The sequence below is a fragment of the Rhineura floridana genome, chromosome 2 (assembly GCF_030035675.1).
Source record: "Rhineura floridana isolate rRhiFlo1 chromosome 2, rRhiFlo1.hap2, whole genome shotgun sequence".
Lineage (NCBI taxonomy): Eukaryota > Metazoa > Chordata > Lepidosauria > Squamata > Rhineuridae > Rhineura > Rhineura floridana.
The window spans coordinates 82,878,104-82,901,932 of NC_084481.1; the positions used below are offsets into that span (position 1 = coordinate 82,878,104).

Genomic DNA, 23,829 nt, shown 5'->3' on the forward strand with positions numbered 1-23,829 from the left:
GAACAGGCAACCAGAGGCAGAGGAGAATTCCTGTACCTTTAACAATCCTGCACAAAAGGAAATTTCAGCCAGCGTAGCTTTTCTCACATTGGCAGGCCAAGCGGCATCTACCAAACATCCCTCTCCTGGGAAATTATTAAAACGTACAAAAGCCACAAAAAGGACATATATGATGGGGGTGCATGTTATGTTATAAAAATGGGTCCCGTGTTTGAGCCCGCAGTTATTAAAGGTTAGTCCCCTGATTCTGGAAGGCTGAAAACCAAGGCTCTAGAACCGTGACCCGGGGAGGGATGGGGCTTCTTCCTTTGAGCTTTCAGGAAGCGTTCGTTGTTCTGACAGCGACGCGACCCTCTCTCACCTCACGGATATCCTGGTCGGCAGTGAGCACCCCCTGCAAGGTGATGAACATCTCACTGACGGACATGACGATGACTCCTCCGCTGGGGAGACGCTACTTATCGGACGATTGTAGAGCACTCTCGGCACTCCCTCTACTCTCACTGCAGCCAAAGGAATGGGTCCTTCCGCCTTGCCGTCGCGGGTGTGCCCCTCTCACTGCCTCATGGAAAGCGAATCACTCTCTTTCTATCATCGGCAGCAGCCCCTTGGCATAATGCTTCACAGTGCAATCCTGTACTTGTCCATTCAGAAATAAGCCCATTGAGATCAATGGGAATGACTCCCAGTTAAGTGTAGACAGGATTGCAGCCTAAGGGAAACGAATAACAGACAAGTACTACTCGTCGTTCTACCCACACATTTCTCCCTATCTGAAGATTCCTATACACAGGTTTACAGTGCAATTCTATGGCCAGGAACACAAGAACCTGCCTTACACCGAGTCGCACCACTGATCCATGCAGCTCAGCGTTGAACCTGGGACCTTCCGCACGCAAAGCGGATGCTGTACCACTAAGACTTTACCACTGAGCCGCTGTCACTCGACATGAAATTATTGCTGGCTCCCCTCCCCTCAAGATGGCTGCTGCTCTTCAGTTCACATAATACGCGGCTGCTGGATCGACTGAGCCTTCTCACGGTTGCTTTCTTAAGTCTATGGTTCAGGCTCAACCGAAGAGAAAGAGAAGGGGTCCTTTCTCATTGCAGGCGCGGGATACGCTATATATTACGGACTTTTACACGTAAAACCAAAACAACCACCTACTAAAATCTAGCATTTAATTATAATACTTGCGATGAGGACGCAGTTTTCTGAACCGGCAAAGATTTAGACGTCTCATTCAAAACGCAAGAGTGCTCCAGAGGTTGAAGACTGGCTTTAAGATCGCCGCCCCTTAATCCCAGATGGGATGAGGGAAAGAAGGCAGGCTGTCGTTAGGCAGGAGTAAGGGAGTTGCTTGCTGCTAACCTTCAGAGGTACTGGCTTTCTCCCTTTCATTATTCCAAAACTCCCGGCATGATGACGGGAGATGGCGGTGTGCGTAGGATGGAAGAAGTCAATTGGGCTATACAATTAGTCTGTTCACACGTGATATCTTTTATAAGCTATTTTTTATATATAACAAATTTTAATGTGTTAGAAAAGTCTACTACCAAGATTTCTAAAGACTAGGAATTTCTTCAGTCATTGCATTACATAATTGGATATCACCTGTGAACAGACTAATTATCTCACCCAATTGACTTCTAGGTTTATCTAGGTTGGGTTTCTTTCCTTTTGGGTATCAGTTAGGTGTGCGTAGGATAACATTCTACCTACTGCTTTGCCCACCGTCATCATCAGGGGATCCCAGTATCATCGGCAGCCCTGCATATTATTGGGCACCCCACTGGCGCTTGCCCTTCTTATTCTCCTTCCCCATGGTATCAGTAATCATGTCCTTGATGCTGCTGATCAAATGCGGGAAGGAAAATAAGGGATCAAATGGAGCTGGTCTCTGTGCAGAGCCCATAGCGTGGCCCTGCTTCTCATCTCTTCCTCCAGTGTAGACTGATGGAATAGCTGCTGCCAGGCGACACCTGGAGAAGGAGCCTAGTGGAGTTGGTCTTTTAGCAGAGCCAGTGGGTCTGCAATCCATCTGACAGCCAGAGGTTCTGCCACTTGGTCATGCTAGACCAGGTACAGGGAACCTTTGGCCCTCCAAAGGTTGGTGAGCTACATCAGCCCCAGCAAGCACAGCCAATGGAGTTCAGCAACACTGGTTTTGGTTTTAGTTTAGCAGCTTAGAGGTGGGCTGGGGAGAACTGTGGGCCTCCAAATGTTGCTGAACGACTCCATTTCCATTGTACATGCTGGCTCGGGCTGATGGGAGTTGGCGTCTAACAACATCTGGAGGACCATACATTTAGCATATTCACATGTTAGTGAAGATATTATGTATGTGGATAATATGCTCCATAGTTTGCTACTGGCTCAGCTGAGTTTTGCATAGGTGGTGTTTCATTTTGTCGATTACAAAACTGGTTCAGCTTTGACCTCTGCTTGAGAAGAAAGAATCTCTTGTTTCTTTTCCTTGCTAGAGGTTATTCGTGAAAACCTGAATCTGGCCATTTTACAGGCAGGTGGTTAAATACCATATTTAAAGTATGGTTCATTTGAACCACATCTCACCAGCCTTATGCTCCAGAACCTGTTTTTAGGGCCCTGTCTGGCTCAGCCATGCAGCATACAAAACACTAAAGAAGGCAAGAATACTTTTTGGCATGAGAGGAGAGCATTAGAAACAAAGGAAGCTGCCTTATACTAAGTCAGAACAGTGGACCATCAAGCTCAGTGTTGTCTACAATAGGAGTGATTCTCCAAAGTTTCATGTGGGTCTTAACTAGTCCCATCTATAGATGTCAAGGACTGAACTTCATACTTTCTGCATGCAAGTCGTGTTCAGCCAATGAGCTGTTCCATATTGAATAGACAGCCACAACTAGCTCCAACCTAACTGGGACACAGTGAACTTCAAGGCAGATGTGAGCCTCAGAAATTCAGAACTGGGTGAAAGTTGAGATCAGTTCAACCAATTTCTTGGAGTGTACTGTCATATCATTTCAAAGCATCTCCATTCCAGATAAACTATCCATGAACAAACACTATATTCTGGTTCTAATCTTGTGATCACTGAGTTAGCACTACCAGTTAATGTTTTAATTATTTATGGGCGGTTTCCATCTAACACACCCATCAGTGCAAGGATTTCCACTTGCACAACAGGACTTTCATCCCCTCTCCTCCCCCTGTGCATGCCCTGTGCCCTCCCCAGATCTGCTCTTTGAGGGGTATATGTGGGGAAAGAAGTCCTCTTGTGCAAGCAGCAGTCCTTTGCATACAATCTTTTGTGTTTATGACCACTCCAAAATAGAACCAATTCCCAACCTCATGCCCCAAACTTTTATTAATTTCTTTTATTTTCATATGTTTATATCATTCCAAGGCAGCATACTTGTGATTCCCAAGCAATCACCCATCCAGGCATTGACCAGACTCAGCCCCGTTAGCTTCAGCAAGGTAGTGGCTCATGTGCCTTCAGATCAAACTAAAGAGAGGTCAGTGTTAGAGCTGGTGTTCCAAAGAAAAATAATTCAAATTCTATGCCCATAAAATCATCCCTGATGCACCGTGTTTGTTTGCCTGATGTGGCCAGTTGTAAATTGGTCAGTTGTTCATCGGCTGTATTGTGATACTGTACATGACTTTATGTGAATTTTATTGTTTTGTTGTAACTTATGTTGGAATCATGATTTTGTTGAGGGGGGAGGCTAGAAATAAAAATAATAAATAAAAGTAATAGATATGCAGAAGAGGAGTTTCAGCAGATGTAGCTTGCATGACTAGTTGAAATCCCCTTTTCTACATAGCTCTTAAAGGTACAAGAGCCTTGTCCTCTTTTGCATTGGGCCACCCTCCATTTGAACACACAAGCCCTCCAATTACATCAGCTAAAAGCTTGCTTTGTTCTTGAAACAAAGGAACAGACTTTCTGTGTATCATGCAGTTACTGTATGATGTGTTCAGGAATTCTTAATTCACATTAAATTATAATAATGCACTCTTGGATCCAACCACACTGTTATTATCAGTTTTGTAACACATACTATTAAGGAAGCTATATAAATGCTCAGTATTATCATCCGAGTTAAAAGACTCCCGTGTGTGAAATACCATTTTCTTTTGATGTCTCCTAATCTCACTGAGGCATCTTAGCTTAGTCACAGTGTTGAGCTGGAGTAATCTTCTTACCTATCTGATAACAGTTGCTACACTGTACTTGCCTTCATCTTGCAAATACAAAACACAGAGCGTGTTTATACAATGAATGCTATATTTGATTGAATGGGCTTGTTTGATTTGTAACTATTAGCAAATAAAAAGTGATTGATATTGGGGTCATATGATGTCACCACTGAAGATGGAGACATAGCGACTGAGCTCTAGTGAATCTAGACTGCATCCAACAGCTGTTAAGCCATTCACAGTACTGTGAAATAAGTTCCACTAATTTTAAAGTAAAGGTTGCATCTGATGTAAGTCCTGTACAGAACAGACCCACTGAAGTCAATAAATATGTCTAACGTAAATTGCTGGGGGTCTCCTCTGAGGAGGACTTAGTAAAATATAATGCTGTTATTACTTATTATAGCCTGAGAGATCGCAGAGCTTGGAAAAGTTACTTTTTTAAACTACAACTACCATCAGCCCCAGCTAGCATGGCCACTGGATTGGGCTGATGGGAGTTGTAGTTCAAAAAAGTTACTTTTCCAAGCTCTGTAGGAGCAGTTACATGACCCATTCATTATTTTTTTCCTATCATCTCAGTTTGAAGTTGAATGTGGTGAGCCAAGTATCTAACCAGGCTATCACAGGCCCAGATCTCACACGAATGCATGATGGGTTTAATAAGCTGTCCATTGTGGATGTGCTGATGATTTTAGGTAAAGAGTTCAGAAGCCTAGTTCACCATCCTCAAGTTTAAATCAGGCAGACAGTTTCATATAATAAAAGGCTATTACTATGTAAAAGCTGTTGGAATGCTCTGTTGCAAAACAGGAAATAAATGACATCAGAAATTGTATTCTTTATACAAGCTTACTGCATAAATGTAGGTACAGTAGAACCTTGTTATAACGCTTGGGTTGGGGGACCTGCATTTTAGGGATTCCGTGTTATAATGAAAGCACGGTACTGTATATGTTATTGTACTCAAGGACATCGTTGTGCCTGTGGTATGTCTGAATCTGCAATACAGCATGCCACATTACAACGAGGTTCTACTGCATTCTAATGCTATGTCTTGGGGATCTAAATTCATGAGCAGAACCTTGTCCTTTGCATATCAATGTGTACTTCAAAAAATATTTTTAGTATCACAAAGCTATTTTGTTGCTTTAAGAAGTGTTTTCTTTAATTATGATAAACCTGTGTTTTTGGTATATAAGTATAGGAAGCTCCAACTAGAAAGCGAATGAGTTCCTATCAGAAGTGAGGGGGAAAATCTAGTCTCCATCCACGAATTCTTTAATACACTAGGGGGCAGTACATTTATTAGCTTAAGCCCTTTCTCCACAAATGTTTTAGTTTTTTGGAAAAAGTCAGGATACATTTGTTTCCCATTTGCAGCACATTTTGCACAAGCAGAACCTTTGTAAAAAGAATTCCACATTTTCTCCTCACTAATACAGTTTGCACTAGGGGAAAATGTACACCTCAGCAGCAGTGCAGACTGTAGGTGTAGGAGGATCACAAAGTTGTTGTCCGCCAAGCTTCCAATCTCAACATGTTATAAAGGTTATGTTGCTTCAGGTTCTCACAGTCAAGGTAGGCATTGGTTGGATGTAAATTGCAACCTCCTAAATTAAGGTGTTTATATATTGTCAGTCACTCCCTCTATCGGAGTTCTTTTGGCACCTCCAAAATGCCCATACAGAATCATTTTCTGGAATACTCAGGGCTGTAATCATTGTTAGTCCTACACAGACTAAAAACAGAACAGGTAATAGCGATGGCTGGGGGGGCGGCCTTTGCTTAGCTGCGGCCCTATCTTGGATGCTCAGATCTGACTACCCTTACCCATGACCTCACATTTGGATTACGGTACTGTGCTCTATGTGGGACTGCCTTTGAAGTTCACTTGGAAGCTTCAGCTGGTTCAAAATGCAGCTGCCAGGATGGTAACTACAAGAGCCACTTTGAGCACATTATGCCTGTGCTAAAAGAACTACATTGGCTCCCAGTTTGCTTATGAGTGCAATTCAAGGTGCTGGTTTTGACCTTTAAAGCCCTAAATGGTTTGGGACCTAGGAATCTGTCTGTCCACCTTCCCCTCATGAGACATGCCCATTGCATGAGAGCCAGGGAGAGGAACTGTTGTAGTGCCTACTATATTTGAAGCCCAATTGGCGAATACAACAGAGCCTTCTCTGTTGGGCCCCTAGACTATGGAATGTCTTCCCCTGTCAGGTAAGATCAGCCCCCCCTTACCATTTTTAGATGTTTACTGAAGACCCATCTTTATATTTAATTGGTTAATTTTTTACCCTTTTGTATTTATGTTTTTAAGGATGTTATATATTTATGTATGGTTCTTTGTTTTTGTATTTTTAAATTTCTATATGGCTTTATGTATGCTTTGTATTTTCAAATCTATGTAATTTGCCTTGGGACCTGCATTTCAGGTGAGAGGCAACAACAACAATAATAAACCCATTGAAATATTAATATTATTATTAATAAACCCATTGGATGGGCATGTTGATCCGGTATGTTAATGTCAATGGGTTTACTCTGAGTATAACTTAGTTGGTGACAGTCCTCAGGTTGTGACCTGGGTCCTTCCTCTGAAATTTTGGTTTATTACACCTTTTACTGTGTTATGTCTAATTCGGGCCATTAATCCTTCTGGCATACATTAATTTTGTTCCGAAAGGGTTTCTACATTCTTCTGGCACAATAAAAACAACAATAATCAATACATTCCCATGGCTCAAGCCAACCTTTGAAATGAATTTACAGGCCCATAAGGGAATTACTTTGCTGTTGTAGCCTTTAGGCTGCCTAAGTCGTAAATACGCAGGGCTTCCCTGCTTGCACATGAGCATCCAGATACCTGATACTTAACCAAACATAGTTTCCAAAGCATGCTGTGTCATGACTTATGCTTCAGCCATTCATCAAGAGATTTTACACTTGGGACTCTGCTCATCAAAGAGAAACCCCTCCACTAATAATCTAATCCTACATGCCATTATTTGGAATAAATCACGTTACCTTTCTAAGGAAACATGTTAGGATCAGGGTAAGTCACAGAATTGTTAAGATTTGGAGAGGCATGGAAGATATATTTAAAATGAGGTTGTCAACTTTCTTCCATCAAGGCTACTGAATAATGTAGAAATTCATTATTAAGGTTCTTCTAGGCAAAGTTTCATTTGTGGATTTTTGTGCATCTTTTTTTTTTCCTGTGGGGAAAACAGAAAACCTTTCTCAACTTTACTGGAGGTATTACTGCACTTGCCAGTGTTTTAAAACTACTACTACTAACATCCCAGTAGATTTTGGTTCTGCACACTGACATATCAATAATTCCTCCACCGAAACTGTACTCAAAGTCACCAGTACACTATATAGTAGGCTAAGGTTTCAGTATTTACTTTTATTCAGAACACCCTTGTAAATAATCCCAACCAAATGAGTCATATTCAGTGAAACCCCTCCATTATAAGCCTCAGGTGCCAAAGTTCCTCCACAGATGCAGGGGCCTCTCTTTTTTAAAATATTCTTATAGAAGCGAGGAGGTTCAGGAAGAACCCATAAGGAGATTAATATGTTCAGATGCAAATAATTACCTTCCAGTAACTCTGAAGGAGAATTCTGGAAGGTGCAGCATTTCTAACCCCTCATGTGCTACCTGGGGCTGATGGGAGTTTTAGTCTAAAGTGTCTGGAGGGTACCAAGTTGGCAAACACTGCTTAGAGTTGCCAGGTTCAGGGCCTGAGACTGATTCTGTATCTTTAGGAGAAGAGAAAGTCAGCCAAGTGCACTTGCAATACTGTAATGGGAAAAAACACAAAGTGGAATTCTCCCTTCCCCCTGCACAACTTTTAAAGATACAGAAGACCTCTTGGTTGCCAGGCCCAGCCTCCAAAAGGTCTTCTGTATCTTTAAAAGTTGTGCAGGGGGAAGGGAGAATTCCACCTTGTGGTTTTTCCCATTACAGGGTTGCAAGAACACCTGCACTTGGCTAAATTTCTCTTCTGCTAAAGATACAGGATCAGTCTCAGGCCTGGCAACCCTAACACTGCTATATGTACACTGTTGCAATTTGGTTTGCCCTGTAAGTCTTAATGGAGAGGAGGCATGAGTGTTCATGGAGTGGGTCTTTGGGAGGCTAAGGAAGAATGAAAGGGCCAAGCTTTCTGCTGAGTTTTGGAAAGGTAAACTGAATGCTTCTAGAAAGAGAAACAAGACTGTAATGCAAATAACACAACCAGATGCAAAAGAGGGCAGGGTTCCTATATCTTTCTTAATTACACAGAAGGGAAAATTAGGTTCAGACTTTGCTCAATGCTATTTGACAAGCTGTTCCTGCAAAAAGCTCTTCTTGTATTCCATTATTAAAGATACTGGTTTTGCATCAGGATACACAATTTAATTCTGATTCCAAAGTTTGGGTTGGCTCTAAGAAATATTTAACTGTCATACAGAAATAAGTCAGCAGGTGTCTCTAAATCAGCTTTGTATTCTAAGGTTTGTGCAGCTGATACATTTTCAGAAACATGTTAATGCTTTTTTCCCTACATCTTTTCTTGAACACATTATACAGACAATGATTTTTTTCCTTTGTCTTGCTATCACTGAAATTTAGGGTTGCCAGGTTCAGGTCCTGAGACTGATCCTGTATCTTTAGGAGAAGAGAATGTCAGCCAACTGCAGGTGTTCTTGCAAACATGTAATGGGAAAAACCACAAGGTGGAATTCTCCCTTCCCCCTGCACAACTTTTAAAGATACAGAAGACCTTTTGGAGGCCTGGAGGTCTCCTGTATCTTTAAAAGTTGTGCAGGGGGAAGGGGGAATTCCACCTTGTGGTTTTTCCCATTAGAGTGTTGCAAGAACACCTGCACTTGGCTGACTTTCTCTTCTCCTAAAGATACAGGATCAGTCTCAGGCCCTGAACCTGGCAACCCTAGTGGAATTCCACACACAAAAAACATTCAAGACTGACAGATTTGAGGCATATTAGTGTCACATTGTGTTCACAGCATCTTAGGAAGTAGCTACAGGTCAGAAACCTTACCTGTGCAACTGTTCTTGAGCAATATCTGAAAGACCACCTCCTTCCTTAGACCCTTGCGGGTGTTAAGAGCAACAGAAGGAGCTCTCTTGGAAGTTCTATCATCCTTAGAAGGTTTGTATGTGGGTGCGCGCACACCTCTACACTCTCTTCCTCTTTACCCTGGTCTTTGAAATTTGATACATATATTTTAGAACTCACACTATTTTGCTGAATATTCTCCAGGTATGTTTTTTTAAAAAATGTAAATTCTTTTAACTGATTTTAGTATTTTATTGTGTTTTTGCAACCTGCCCTGAGGCCTTGTACAGAAGGCCAGGTAAGACATTCCCTAAATAAATAAATAAACTGCCACAAGTGGTGGAGAGCAGGTAAAAGCTACAATGCCCTGCCATGAACCTTTTCTAATTTCCCACCCACCCACAACTCTGTAAGGGATGTGCATGCCTCCTCTCCAGCACATTTAGGTTTTCCCTTAAGGGGAAGTGGTGATGAGGCAGTTAGTTGCTTGAAGTGGCTTACAACTGAAGGAATGCAAAGTTCTCATGCTGTTTGGGCATAGCCAGCTTTCTCCACGTGCAACCAGAGTGTACCTTAGAAACCTCTGTAACATCACAAGAGATTCTGGAGCGACTTGACACCTACCGTGGGGAACACTTGTACTGGCCTGTTTGTGCTGTTTGTCCCTTGGAAGGAAGTGCAGGATATATAAATAAATAATAATAATAGTTTATTTTTTCCCTTCTGCTCCCCAATTCATTTTTGCAGTTATCAATACTATGGCAAGACCCCAGTGAAAGAATATCATAGCACTAAGTGAGAAGTTGCTCCTCTTGACTCTGGAAAAGTGAAGATCTGCAAAAACCTTAAGTGAGCTCTTGAGGAATACATAAGGGAATAAACAAATTAGAATTCAAAGCATATGTACCCCCTCAGTGGAGTTTTTTTCCCCATAGGATTACATTTGCCATTAATTAAGGCGGCATGCCCCTTAATGCCCAATAGATTGCATAGCATCTTGCAGACCCCTTGCGTGTAAGGGTTTTAGTGTTTTGGATCTGGTTGATTTGCTTTCTGTGTACCTACAATGGAGAAAAGTCATATCATACTTTTGAGGGATCCTGCTCTTCCTTTTGCTACTGGGATTCTGGATTAATTTCATTATTCAGAACATATGAGATTTTATATATTTAGAAATGATCCATCAATTTAAGTAGCTGCCTCTAAAAAACATTTTGCCTCCATAATGACAATTTAAAAGATTTGTCCAGCTTAGTGAGATCATTTCCCAGAAAGCTAGAAGGCTATTAATAATCCCAGTATCCCGTTTCCCCTCCCCTTCAGAATCAATTGGCAGAACCAGAGTCTGGACAGTTTTTTCCCTGGAAGCTTTTCATACCCTGATTTCAGAAGATTTGCTTTGCCATATTGTCCCCTGAGCAATTCTTTAAACATATTTTAGAATTGATGAGTTGCTGACTCATTCATATAGCCACAAAGCAAATGCTTTTAGATCATTAAAATGAAAACATTTTGTCTAACAATTATTGTCTTTATCTGGGTAGGAATTTTTTTCCACCTTCAAGAACTGTAGTGGAAATTAATCCAAAACAGCTAAAATGCACGAAAAAGAGAGTGACATAAAAGCAGTAAAATTTATAGAGGCTTCTCACATGATCAGTCAAAAATACTCCACTTCTGGTTTGAGCCTTTATGCCAGGAGTGGGGGACTTATGGTCCTCCAGATGTTGCTGAACTACAACTCCAATCAGTCTCACCAAACATGGCCAATGGCCAGGGATGGCGGGGGTTGTAGCTCAGCAACATCTGGAGGGCCACTTAGCAGTTGGCATCCCCTGCTTCAAATTAAACTTTCCAGTTGCTAACTCAAATCTTGCCTCCTTTTCTTTCCCTTGCCAAAACCAGTAGTCAGTGGTGGGAGTCACAGGCAAGGAACAGCGATGGCAGTGTCAATGATGGGGAGGATTGGAGGTGGGGGCTTGCTAATGGGCACTCCAAGAAGCTAGCCACCCATCCTCAGAAAAACAAACAACTTAGTTGCCAGCTAAGATTTTGTATAATGTTCACTTGTCTATGCCAACAGCACCATCTCTCTTCCATATGGAACAGATGTGTGGGTCACATTCTTGCTGCAGGGGAAGCAACTGTGGTGCTGTTTGTCTTTTTTAAAAAGATGTGGCTAAATGGAGAGCATGTCAGCTTAACAAAAGAAGTGAAATTTTACATGGGACAAAACTATGAGGGACAGGAAGGGAGGATAATTTGCTGTTGTTCAGCACTTTTCTGCCAATACTGTGCAGATTATTTATGTCTTTAGAAAAATGTCTAAACCACTTGATCAAAAAGCTCTCCAAGTAATGTACGAATAAACTTGTACACAAAACAGCTAAAATCCATGGCCCAATTAAAAACAAATATACATAAAACATCATTAAAAAAATATAAAATCGATACAAGTTTTAAAACCAATATAGGTAATGTAGAATAGGCTTCTTGAAACAAAAATGATTTCAATAGGCATCCAAAGCAATATAGATGAGCTCTCCTGTGACACTGAAGTGTGACAAAAAAATTAAGGCTACAATTAAGATAACAAGAACTCGCAGATTACATTCTGCACCAACATACGTTGTGGCTGCAATCCTGTACACCAGGATTCTGGTGTATAGAGAATCTTTGGTCTTCCAGATGTTCCTGAACTACAACTTACATCATCCCTGGGTATTAGCCATCCTTGCTAGGGCTCATAGGATTTGTAGTTCAGCAAATCTGGAGGCCCAAAGGTTCCCCACCCTGTCATAGCGTAACTGCTAGGGGGCTAAAAAGCATTCTCCCAGTGCTACTCTCTGGATTTGGTTCTGTAGGTAGGACTGGAACTGCTGTTATAATGCCCCTGATTCATATTCCATGGAGCCTATCCAGGAGGATGCCATGGTCAATGGTTTTGAAAACAGCAGAGAGATCAAGAAGCAGGAGCAAGGTTGCACTCCCCTTGTTGCACTCTCTGCAAAGGGTGACCAAGGCTGACTCAATCCCATGGCCAGCCCTGAAACAAGATTGGAATGTATCTAAATATTCTGTGCCATCCAAAAATGCTTACAGCTGCTCCACCACAAATCTCTCCACCACCTTTCCCAAGAAAAGGGTATTTGCGACTGGTTGATAGTTATTCCAGTTCAAGCAGTCCAGGCCAGGGCCTGTTTCTTTATGGGAGGTTGCACTACCACCACCTCTTTCAAGGCAGCAGGGACTACCCCCTCACACAATGAAGGGTTAACCACACTCTGGACCCAACCAGTCAAACTCCTTCTGCTAGGTTTGCTAAGCCAAGGAGGACTGGGGTCAAATGGTCACATGGCTGGGCGTATGGCTGCCAGCGCCTTGTCCACATGAGTTGACTGCATAAGCTGAAAGCGATCCAATAACACACTACTGACTCTAGCATTGAGTATTTCATCTGAAACTGCAGAGTCAAGGTCATGTAGCCATTTTGGTCACAGCAGGTCTTTTAATGCTCCAGAGGTCCCTCTGTTTTGCCAAAGGCAAGAAAGTTTGGGGGAATTTCAAAGGCGATGAAACACACTTGTGAAAAAGAGTTATTGCTTTATTTGATATAGAAGCTAGTGGTTTATGGCAGGCAAGGCAATAGACAGATAAAGCAACTAATGAGTGCAGTTATCTCAGTTCTCCTTTCAGTTGTTGGGAGCCCCAGACAATCAACAATGGAGAGATCCCAGCTGGCCGATATCTACATAGCGCAGCCTCAGGTCTGTGTGGAGGCTCTTTTGAACCGAACCCAGGGAGCCTTATTTATACCCAAAAGAGTTCTGGACCTGAGTGCAGGTTTGCACCTGTGACTTTAACTAGCTATACCTACTGGGATGGTTTTTTTTCCTTGGGTCTCATACTTTGTTTTTTCAATCCTGCTCGTCAGTGTCCTTGCTTTGTAGCAGCTTGATTCATTGCCACTGCCTTTGAAGGCCAGGTTCCCAGCACTTAGCAGTGTGTGTAAAAACATCCTTCTTAATGATCTGTTGGCATCCACTATCTTTTTTTGCCAATTAAAAGCCTCTCTTACCTCATCCGTGTTATATAAACAAAGCTTCCCAGACTTATGTATTATTGTATTCTACATAGGCTGGGTGAGAAAACATGACAAAGACCCACCTGGATGGAATGCAGGGGTATGAGACAGGAGCATGGGATGGGGAAATTGAGCATGCCATCCTACACTTCCTCATTACATTGAGATATCTTACAGTCATTTCCCATACACTCTCCCCCACAGTGGGAGTCAGTAATCTCCAGACCATCTAAATAACTCCACCACCTGGCTACTAGAGGATGCAATGCAAGCTATACAATCGGTTTTCTTCATAACCTGCATTGACACATGGCAGCACAATGATGTGCACTAATCAATGCTTGGTTGTCTTCGGAGCAAGACTTGTGCCCTAGTCTTCACCTGGCTTATTTCATAGCCTGAAGCTCCCCAGAATACTAAGGAGCCACTTGGGCTCCACAACCCCAGAGAAGACACAATCATGTCAACTGCCCATTTCATCCCGCCATTCTACAGCGAGACTAGGGCTTTGACAGGATTGTCATCATTCTCCATTGGAAGATTCCCAACAGCACTGGGCATTTTTTTTATGGAACAACATGATATAAGTGTAACAAATAAAAATAAATGAAAAATGGGACTTACTTCTGGATCCACATGCATAGAATAGCCCTGTAGGAATATAATGATAGACCATTTTGAGGGAAATTGCACTATGGTTCTCAGGACACAAGCTGGAGAGATGTAAATGAAGTTGAAAACATGTCCAATTTGTATGCCAATATCATCTAAACTCCAAGTCCCACACATTTAAAGTTTCATAATTAATTTTGCTTGGAGTGGAAGGCCAGGGTCCACATAACTGAGCCCAAGGGAATTTAAACTTGTTTTTCTGAGAGGAACTTCAACAGCAGTTTCTGATATGGCATGGGATCAGCTGTTCAAGTAAGTAAATAAAACAAAATATCCACAGATGTAGCATAGCACAAACCCTTGACCGAACCTTAGGACAGAACTACAGATTACATTTAGTTACATTTAGGTCACATCCACACCATACATTTAAAGCACAAAGGTTTTTCCAAAGAATAATGGGAAATGTAGTTTGTTAAGGATGCTGGGAACTGTAGCTCTGTGAGGGATAAACTACAGTTCCAAGGATTATTTAGGGGAGAAGCCATGTAGTTTAAATGTATGGTGTGGATGTGTTCTTATTATATGATCCAAGCTTCTTTTTCCTGCAAGGGAGAACATACAGATGGATGAACCTGGAGCATGCCAGTCAGTTTCAGAAATCTTTCCTCTAGTTCATGTTAATTGTTCAAAAGTGATCAGTCTTTAGATGACCATCTTTCATATTTTGGTTTTATGGAAGATGTGAAATATTCATGTGGACTCATATTACCACATGTGAAGCTGCACATAGCAGTCCTTCTTTTCTCTGCCACTGATGAACTCCAATCTCCCAAGTCATCTTGATGCATTCTTAACCTCCTAATATTGTCAACTTCTGTCTCTAAATTCCCTAGCTGACTTAATCCTTCTAAAAGAAAGTTGAGAATCAAGAGGAGTTTAAAGAACTGGGGTAAAGTAAAAGTAAATATGAAAGATGGAAAATAAATTGTATATATAAACAGAGATTACAGTTAAGCCAGTTTTATTCTAACAGAGCACAACAAACCATAAAGTTAATTAAAATCCCTATTATTGTTTCATCTCCTGTTTACTTGCAACAGGGGAAAACCCATACAATCAATGAACATTATTAAAGTCATTAGTTTAAATGTATATTGAAATGCAAGAGTTTAACCTTTTCATAGTTTTCATAAGTCAAAGAGTAAGACATTGCAATTAAGTTATAACAATAGACTGAAATTAAATATTGCACTTCCATTTAGAGTGTGTATGTTCTACCATAATTATTTTTTACTCTGTCACACTTTCATAAGCCACCTTGCTTGTGGTCTAAGGAGCTAGTGTATCGGATTTGGAGAAGAGATGTTGACATTCAAATCAGAGATGGTCTAAGACATTGTGGTGTCTGAAACAAAAAAAAACCTGTGGCGCCCTGTGGTGGTTTAATATAACTAGAATAGTAAACTAAGGCTGAATTCCTATGTAACCTTAGTTAGGAATAAACTCCACTAAACTCAGCATGACTTACTTCCAAGTTAGCATGCACAGAATTGGACTATCATTAATAGACCATTTGCTGCCCTTTAGTGGTACCCTAAAATCTGCTACCTGAAGTAGGACACCAAATTGTGCCAAACAATAGTGCTGGCTTCAGTCTTGTCTATCTGTATGTAAAACTGGAAGAGCTTATTGACCTAGCTTGGAGAGTAGAACCAGGAAATAATGAGATATGGATTGGGAAGAGCTTGACACACTAAAAGTACTAAATAATTTCCTAGTAATTAAAATACCCTTATTATTCTCTAATATGCTGCAAATGAAAGGATTGGTTATATAAGGGTATTTCCCAATGCTGTTCCCAAACAGAATTTAATTATTTTCAACGTTAATCCATAGTTTGAGGGAAGGGGTGGAATCTTCACACAACCTAACTTATCCCAGTTGAGACTTACTCCCAAGCAAGCATGCACAGAACTGCTGCCTTCATTGATTTTGCACATCCTTTCATGGAACTCAGCAAGTCTCCCTTATTGTGAGCATGTTTGATTCACAACCTTAAAATGAACATCACATACAAGCTGGCTTGCTGTTGGGGTGAACAATATGGATAATGTTCTCTTAAGGCACAGAAATAGGAAGTGAGGTGATGATGATGTTGGCTTACAGAAGAATGCTGGCTAGAAACACACATTAATAAAGACAGAGGAAGACCGGGGCATGAAACATAACCGATTGAAAAGGTGTGAAAGGGAACAGGAGACTAAACACAGTGTTTGCATTGATAATATAATGCAAAATATGATTTTGCATATGATTTGTATGTACAAGTTATTCCACCCAAGGTTAATTAAGTCCTTCTGTTACTTTATAGCAAGATGTAGAGGAGCAAAGGCTTATTCCATGCAGAGCAGGTATAGGTCACAAATCTGTGCACACACAGGTTACTGGAATTTTGGCTTTCTTTTTTTAAATACTTCTTACCCTAATGGTTTGGAATAATTAAAATGAAATACTGTTGAGATGGCTGGCAATTACTCTCTCTGGGCTATTACTAGGGGTTTGCCTGAACACAGTCTGGGTTTTGAAAAAATTCCATAATGGTCCAGGGCACATATCTTTACGGACAGTAAGTGCAAGAAGATAATTTCTTTATACAGAAACCTCTGTGGAATGGGAAACCCATTGGAACTTTGAAGGTGACACACCTCCACTTCCCTGGGCTAAGGGGAGGAGTGGGTTATGTAAGTTAGTGAGAGGAAGAGAGAGAGAAAAAAATAGTGGTTTGCAAGAGAAAGATAAACAGAGTGAGAGCTATAAGCAGAAGACGTCTGGGGAATGCAGGTATCTCTCTTTGGGACTCCGCGGATCTGTTGACTGATAGGAGTGAATATACTGCTTGCTTTAGAGAAAGGCCGTAGCTCAAAGGGAGAGCATCTGTTTTGCAAGCAAAAGATCCTAGGTTCAATCCCTGGCATCTCCCAGGTAGAGGTGGGAATGTCCCATGTGAAACCCTGGAGAGCTGTTGCCAGTCAGTGTAGATAATATTGGGCTAGATGCACCAATGGTCTGATTAAGGCAGCTTCCTATGCTTCTACTGATATATTTGTTCAGAAAACTGAATACATACCACCATGTCTGTAGTACTCTCTCCTACAAAAGAAACCAAAGTAGAGTTGCCCCTGGAATTTCTGACCACTCGGAAGTTGGGAGCATGTTACAGTGTAATCACAGGATTCATTCTAATGCATAATACATTAACAAAATATTGTTGTGAGTTTGGGGGTTGAAATTGATAATTTCTATGAGTCCCCTTCAAGCCTCCAGTTTGGAATCCTGATGAGTTTCTTTTGTTAAGCTAATAGAGTGGCCAGGTTTGTTAATGGGTCTATCATGTGCCCAGCAACCGGTGAATGGGCCAGGAAGACCCTTTTGTCATTGAAACTCTTCAGGAGAGCCTCCCCCCCCCTCCTGGGGCCTAGGAGAGGCTTGTGTTTTGAGTGTATCTGAAAAAGGCTGGAACTGGAGGCAGGGAGAGAGGCTGGCTCTCTGCACCATGGCTTTAGGATGCCTCCTGTAACCCTGAAGGAAAAGCTGGATATTGGACTGCTGATGCCTTGAACCCCTCCATCCTAAGCTCAGGTTGGAATGTGTGTAAATAAACAAACCATATTTCATAAAGACACCACAGTCTCCACTGACCTTCTTCCCAAGGAAACCAAACCCAGGGCAAGAGCAGGGACCCCTGGAAATCTCACTGCTCAGAGATTGGGGTGGTGCGCAACAATATACAAATACATTTTCAGATCTTATGACTTCTAAATTAGGGCTGAAACAAATGTTCATGGAATTCAGTCTTTACAGTAACATGTTCCCTTGAAACAAGATAGAATTTTCTAGGGCAGTGGTTCCCAACCTAGGGGCCATTACCCCCAGGGCCCCCCGCAAAGTAATCCAGAGGGGGCCACAAACAGTAAATAAATCATTTAGTACTTTTTTAAAAAAGTCTTCACTCCCTGGACACTGTCTGCTCCCCACTGCCGTTGCAGACAACACCTCCTCCTTGCTCCAAAAGAGAGAGAAGGACTTCTGCTGAAGTGCCAGAGCATCTTTCAGGCATGCCGAGGGCAGGCATCTGCCTATAAAACACGTGGCAGATGCCAAAGGAGGCTGAGGGTGAAGCTACCAAGAAGAAGTTACTATTACTAACTCCCATCTCACACTGCGGCTGCTGATGACACCCTTCTCAGAAAGAGTACTGTAGCTGAACTGTATTTATTTATTTAATTATTATTGTATTTATATGCCACCTTTCCTCCAAGTTGCTCAAGGTAGAGCAGATAGTCCCCCCCCTTTCCATGTTATCTTTACACCAACTCTGTGAGATAGGTCAGGCTGAGAGACTCAAGGTCACCCAGTGGGCTTCATGGCTGGGTGGCGATTTGAACCTGGATCTTAGTCCAACACTGTAACCCACTGCTGTTGGGAGACAAGACTGTACATCTTCAGACTAGGTGGGGGATGGGGATACCAATTTGATTAGACCTTTGCATTAAGAAAAGAAAGCAAGACCTCCCTGTCTGCAGGGAGCTTCTTATGGAAAGGGATATTTGGAGATGTGATTTTGCCACACAGCATTTTTTTCAATTAACAGAGGGTAAAATTACAATTAGCAGGGGGGGGGTGTCACAAAAAAAATTGAGCTTATAAAAGAGGTCTTGTACTCATAAAGGTTGGGAACCACTGTTCTAGGGTATCTTTGGACAAGTTATGTGAACAACTCATTCCTTTCTCCCTCCTCCCGTTTAATGGGGGCAGTTTTCCAGCCTCCAGCTAGCCTTAAAAAGGCATGCCAGGGATACATGAGAGCCCTAAAGAAAGAGACATGTGTGAGGAAGCTGTCCAGAGGCAGGAAGAGGGAGCAGAGCAGTCCTTCATCTAGCTTAGCCTTTCCCAACCTTTGGGTCCCCAGATGTTGCTGGACTACAACTCCCATCAGGTCCAGCCAGCATGACCAATGGTCAGGAATGATGGGAACTGTAATCTAGCAACATCTGGGGACCCAAAGGTTGGGAAAGGCTAGAAGCCAGCTGTGTTTGTGGAAGCTCCCTGGCCCAAATGCGGTGCTGCAGTAATTACACAGTTTTATAGCCCCTGGAAAGTGTGTTACTTCACTTACTTCAAAGTGAGGTTAGCCAGCACTAATGTGTTTGAGAGCCCTCCTACTCATTTTGCTGAATGGAACTCTTGACTTCTGCCCCAAACTCCTATGGTGATGGCACCACCACCCAAGTAGCTTGAAAGTGAGCCAGTTTCTCTTAATGTATGCCCTCCCACATGTGATTAAAACAAATGCATTGTGAAGATTTACACATTGTACTGTGTTAATTTATAACTAATAAAATTAATCCTCTTTTCCCAGGAAAGTGACCTGGTACTGAATGTGATCAGATCTTGCTGCACAGGGCCATTAACATTTTATAAAACATTCATCTACAGTCCAGCCACAAGCCAGACACTTTCTCCACTCCCAGCCCCTAATTTTTTCTTGAAATGTATTACCACTTCCATCTCTATTACTGGTTCAGGGAACAGCTCTTGAGGTTTCCTTCCATCACTGCTCTCATTTTGCCTGCTATGCTGTTCAGCATAGTAAGGTTCAAATTCAGCATAGTGAGGTTCAAACTATACCTGAAGGAGAGAGCCACATTTATTTATTAATTCACATGTTCTCTCTGTTCACATATAGAACAGGTGGTGGGGAAGTAACAAGGGAAAAGTGTTTAATAATCCTAACCTGCATGCCTCTTTTGATATTGGAATAAGACACCCCCCAGTCCCTATCTTATCCATAAATGGAGAATAAACATAAATATACAAACACGGTTGCCCCCATGTTGTCTACTTTGACCATGATTATGAATAATTTATGGAAGATGTTGATATTTTGTATTATTTATATCTCAGTACAATGCAATATGCTGTTGCCTTTTTTAATAGCTGCAGTCTTCTGTATTGGTATTTTCAGGGCATTATCCACCATGATTCCAAGATCTCTCTGGTTTTTTAGTGATGGCAGCAATTTCACAATCTGACAGTGTGCAACTATAAATGAAATCATCTCGTCCAATTAGCACTTCATAATACTTGAGTTTCAGCACAAATGAACTTCAGAAATCATTCAGCTACACTTTGATTATTGGAATGCATTTAAAGGAGATGCTCAGTGCAGCATTCATACCACTGTGACACAAGGAGTATGAACTTAACAAACCATTTCCTACTGAGGTTTGTCGAGTAAGGCAGATTTCTGGCCTCGCAATAAAAAGGGAGAAATCCACTGTGCTGTTTACACAGTGTATTATTGGTTGGAAGTGAAATAAAGATGTAGTTAGGTTTATAAATATGTGTATTTATTTACTGGGATTATTTTCAAGCAGGCTTCTCCTGCCATGATACTGATAGCCTGCAAGAATCAAGAAAAAAAAGACAGTGTACAACCCACAATTCATAAGTCTAGTTCAAAAAAAGTAAACTTGTTTAGTTTGAATCTAGGGTTGCCAAGCTTTTGGGCCCCTTGGGCACATTTGCAAACTTGGAGGAACTGCACCACAGACATGCTGCAACCTGTTAAGCTTAATTTGAGCAGGGGAGGAGCAGGGGAGGAGCAGGGGATCCTCTGGCTATCACGGAAGGCCTCTGTGGGTGTATGTACACCCATGGGTACCATATTGGAAACACCTGCTTTGAATACTTTGGCTTGTATTCAGTGTAGCGCTAAGGTGAACATTCCATCACTACAAGGATTTCTCCTTGCACAGTGGAATGTTCTCTGCCTCTCCTCCCCTCTGCATGCCCCCTAAATCTGTTCTGGGGGTTTCCCAACCATCCAGAGCAGATCCCCCCCCCCATGTCACACATGGGAAAAAAGGGGGTGAAGTCCTATTGCACAAGTGGAAGTATTTCTGTTTGCATAATTATTTAGTTGAATACTGCTTTTCATTTTTACTCTGTTATTTTGTGTCTGAACATAACAGTTGCTACATTAGTGACTGCTTTCCACCAACAGGCAAATGTTGCAGACAAATTCTAAAAGGTAAGTGACATCAGCCTATAAATTAGTAGGATAATTTCTCAATATGTTTTGGGAGGGCAATCTATATATTTCTGTTTCTACATTTCCATATAGTTTGTTAGTTCTGTATACTAATGCAAATGTAGCCCTCCCCCAGCATCGGGGGGGGGTGGGGGCTGGAAAAAAAAAGGTATCCAGTGTAGTGGTAAGTGTTCCATCTATGCCGGGATTACTGCTAGTGCTACAAGACTTTCCCCTCTTTCCTCTCCAGCGTGCCCCCTAAATCTGTTCTAGGGGCTCCAATCCTCTGGAGCAGATTTGGGGAGAGTGTGGGCACACATGGGCAGAGAAGGAGGGGGAATCCTGTTGCACAAGTGGTAATCTTTGCACTGATAGGATTCGTTAGTTGAATACCATCCATGGGTTATTAAGAGGGTCCTGAGATATAATAGATTTCTGAATCCACACTTTCTTCATGCAGGAAAAAGGAACTCTGAATATTCAGTAAACCGTACTTTGTAGTGAACTGGTAAGAAGCTAGGGATGTGTGAAAATCTTTTTGGGGGAAAAAGGTACTTCACACCAAAAGAAGTCCCATGATAGAAAAGTGAAAAAAACCAGCATACTGTTGTCCTTTTAGTTTTCTTTTTAGTCAGGGAGAAAGTGCTCGCATTTCTGAACATAAATTCTCTTTGGTCTTTTCCTCACGTATCTCCAACATTTCATCATTCTACCATACAAAGGTTGCACAAGTTAACAGTGCAATCCTATGCATACCTCCTCAGAGGTAAGTCCCATCTGGGATTACTATCTAAATATTATTTTTAATGTGGTGGCAAATTACACAACAGGCATAAAGTTACAGCCTTCCTAAATTCATCCACCCATATAATTCACACCACTTAATCTGACCTATATTTTGAACCAGCTGTAGTTTCTGGGTGCTTTTCAAATGGAGCCCCATGTAGAATGTGTTACAATAATCCAAGGTAGGCATTACTAAGGCATGAATTACTATAACTAGGACCCTTTCCTCTAATGAAAGGTACTCTCAGCTGCTGTGACTACTTGGCCATCCAAGAGTAGCTCTGGATCTAGAATCAATCCCATGCTTTGATTCTTGAGGGCATCAATCCTATTAAAACAGGCTGTTTAACTAACCCCGAAAGCCCCAACCAGCTGTGGTAGAGGCAGCTCACCACACTTGCAAGCAAGTGAACTGCTATCATGGCTGAGATTACAATGTCTCTAGTTTCAATGTATGGAATGGCTAAGTGTACTTTAAGAGAACCTCTTGTCACACAGTACAAAGTTGGGAAGAGAAACAAAGGGCAGGTACTATCTTCACAATGTGTCCTCTTAACTTGGCAAATTATGGAGAGGGCTATCATTTCCATTGTTAGCCAAGCCAAACAAATATAACATTAAGGGGGCTCATTGCAACCAAGTATAATCACAACTATCTAGTAACATAATTTTAATGGCTAACTGTGTATTAAAACATAATGTTAAGCATTAATCCATAACTCTTCTTCAGTTTGCAGAATTGTAATGGCAAACAAAATGCAATTATGCATACTGTTTACAGTGGCACTTACTTCTGAGAAGACATGCAAACAAATTGTGTTGTTTCTTTAAGGCTCCCCCCCATCATTTTTTGGGGGGGATGGGAAAGGCAATACCAGTTAAAACATCTTTGAACAGTTTTGTCTTCACTGAAAATAAAGACAAGCTCTGCTGAGCACAAATGTTCTAGCCAGTATGTCTAGAGCTCCAGAAATACAGACAGTTCCTATAAATTATGGACGGGTGGTTGCCCTCAGTGTTTCTGAGTTAGGGGTCGGCGGCCACATTTTTTTCTTCTGTAATCTACCACTAAAAAATCACCAGGTAATCAAGACCCCTGACAGGAAAAGTTAGTATTACTATCCTATCTTGGACAGCAGCTTAGAAGCTGCCCTGTACAGTGTATACCTTTGAGACACAATTTGCTTCGGGCCAGGATGCTTGAAAGATCGTCTTACCCCTCATATGCCCAGTTGATCACTGCGCTCTGAAGGTGAGGGTTTCCTGCAGATGCCATCTGATCAGGAGGTCCGTTCCCCACAAAATACGAAGCGGACCTTTAGTGTCGTGGCACCTACCCTGTGCAATTCCCTCCCCTTAAATATTACACAGGCGCCATCTCTGTTACCTTTTCAGTGCCTACTAAAAACCTCCTCTTCTAAGAAGGCTTTTGAGTAGAAACCTTATCCCAGTCTGCGTTTGTGTTGAAATTCCTTTTTAAGTGTTTGCTGCTTTTCATATAAAAAAGATTTTTAAAGATGCTTTGTTTTTAATTTTTTTAAAGTCTTTTGTTTTTAAGATGTTTTAGAGTGTTTTTAGTGTTTTTGTTTGCTGCCCTGGGTTCCTTCTGGGAGGAAGGGCGGGATATAAATGTAATAAAAAAAATAAACACTTTCCCCCCACCTCCTTTTCCTAATTATTTTGGAATAATAATACATTGCGCTCTTATGACCTTTCACCCCGGAAGGGGAGTCCCGCACGCTCAGCCTCCAACAACACTCCGTAGCTCAACCTCCCTTCGCCCCTTTCTTGCAAGCACCTCCTTGTTTTATTTAATGAATATTAATAAAGGAATGCGGCAGCCGTTTTGTTCACGTACGTCATGATCGCACTACGGCTGGTAAACGCATGCGCATAACATGCAGTGAGCTCATCGCCTCAGCTACGCTTTACATTTCCCCCCCCCCCGCTCCCTTCTGTATCTGATTCGCGTCACCATAGAGATGTC

At 41.7% G+C, this 23,829-nt stretch overlaps 1 protein-coding gene across 3 annotated transcripts in view; it reads right to left on the reverse strand.

Moving 5' to 3' along the window:
• Positions 1-17,111, reverse strand: part of TSN (translin) — a 28,937-nt gene extending 11,826 nt beyond the window's left edge. The window contains exons 1-2 of one of the 3 annotated variants that reach the window (XM_061609137.1): positions 17,091-17,111; positions 13,973-13,999 (exon numbers count right to left, since the gene is read on the reverse strand). In XM_061609137.1, the coding sequence (XP_061465121.1) occupies positions 13,973-13,999; positions 17,091-17,096 (33 nt within the window). In that variant the 5' untranslated portion in view covers positions 17,097-17,111. Of the gene's footprint in view, positions 1-361; positions 713-1,194; positions 1,213-1,372; positions 1,418-13,972; positions 14,000-17,090 lie in introns of those variants that run through there. The other 2 variants (XM_061609136.1, XM_061609138.1) reach the window with 2 other exon arrangements.
• Between the last annotated feature and the right edge of the window lie 6,718 nt (positions 17,112-23,829).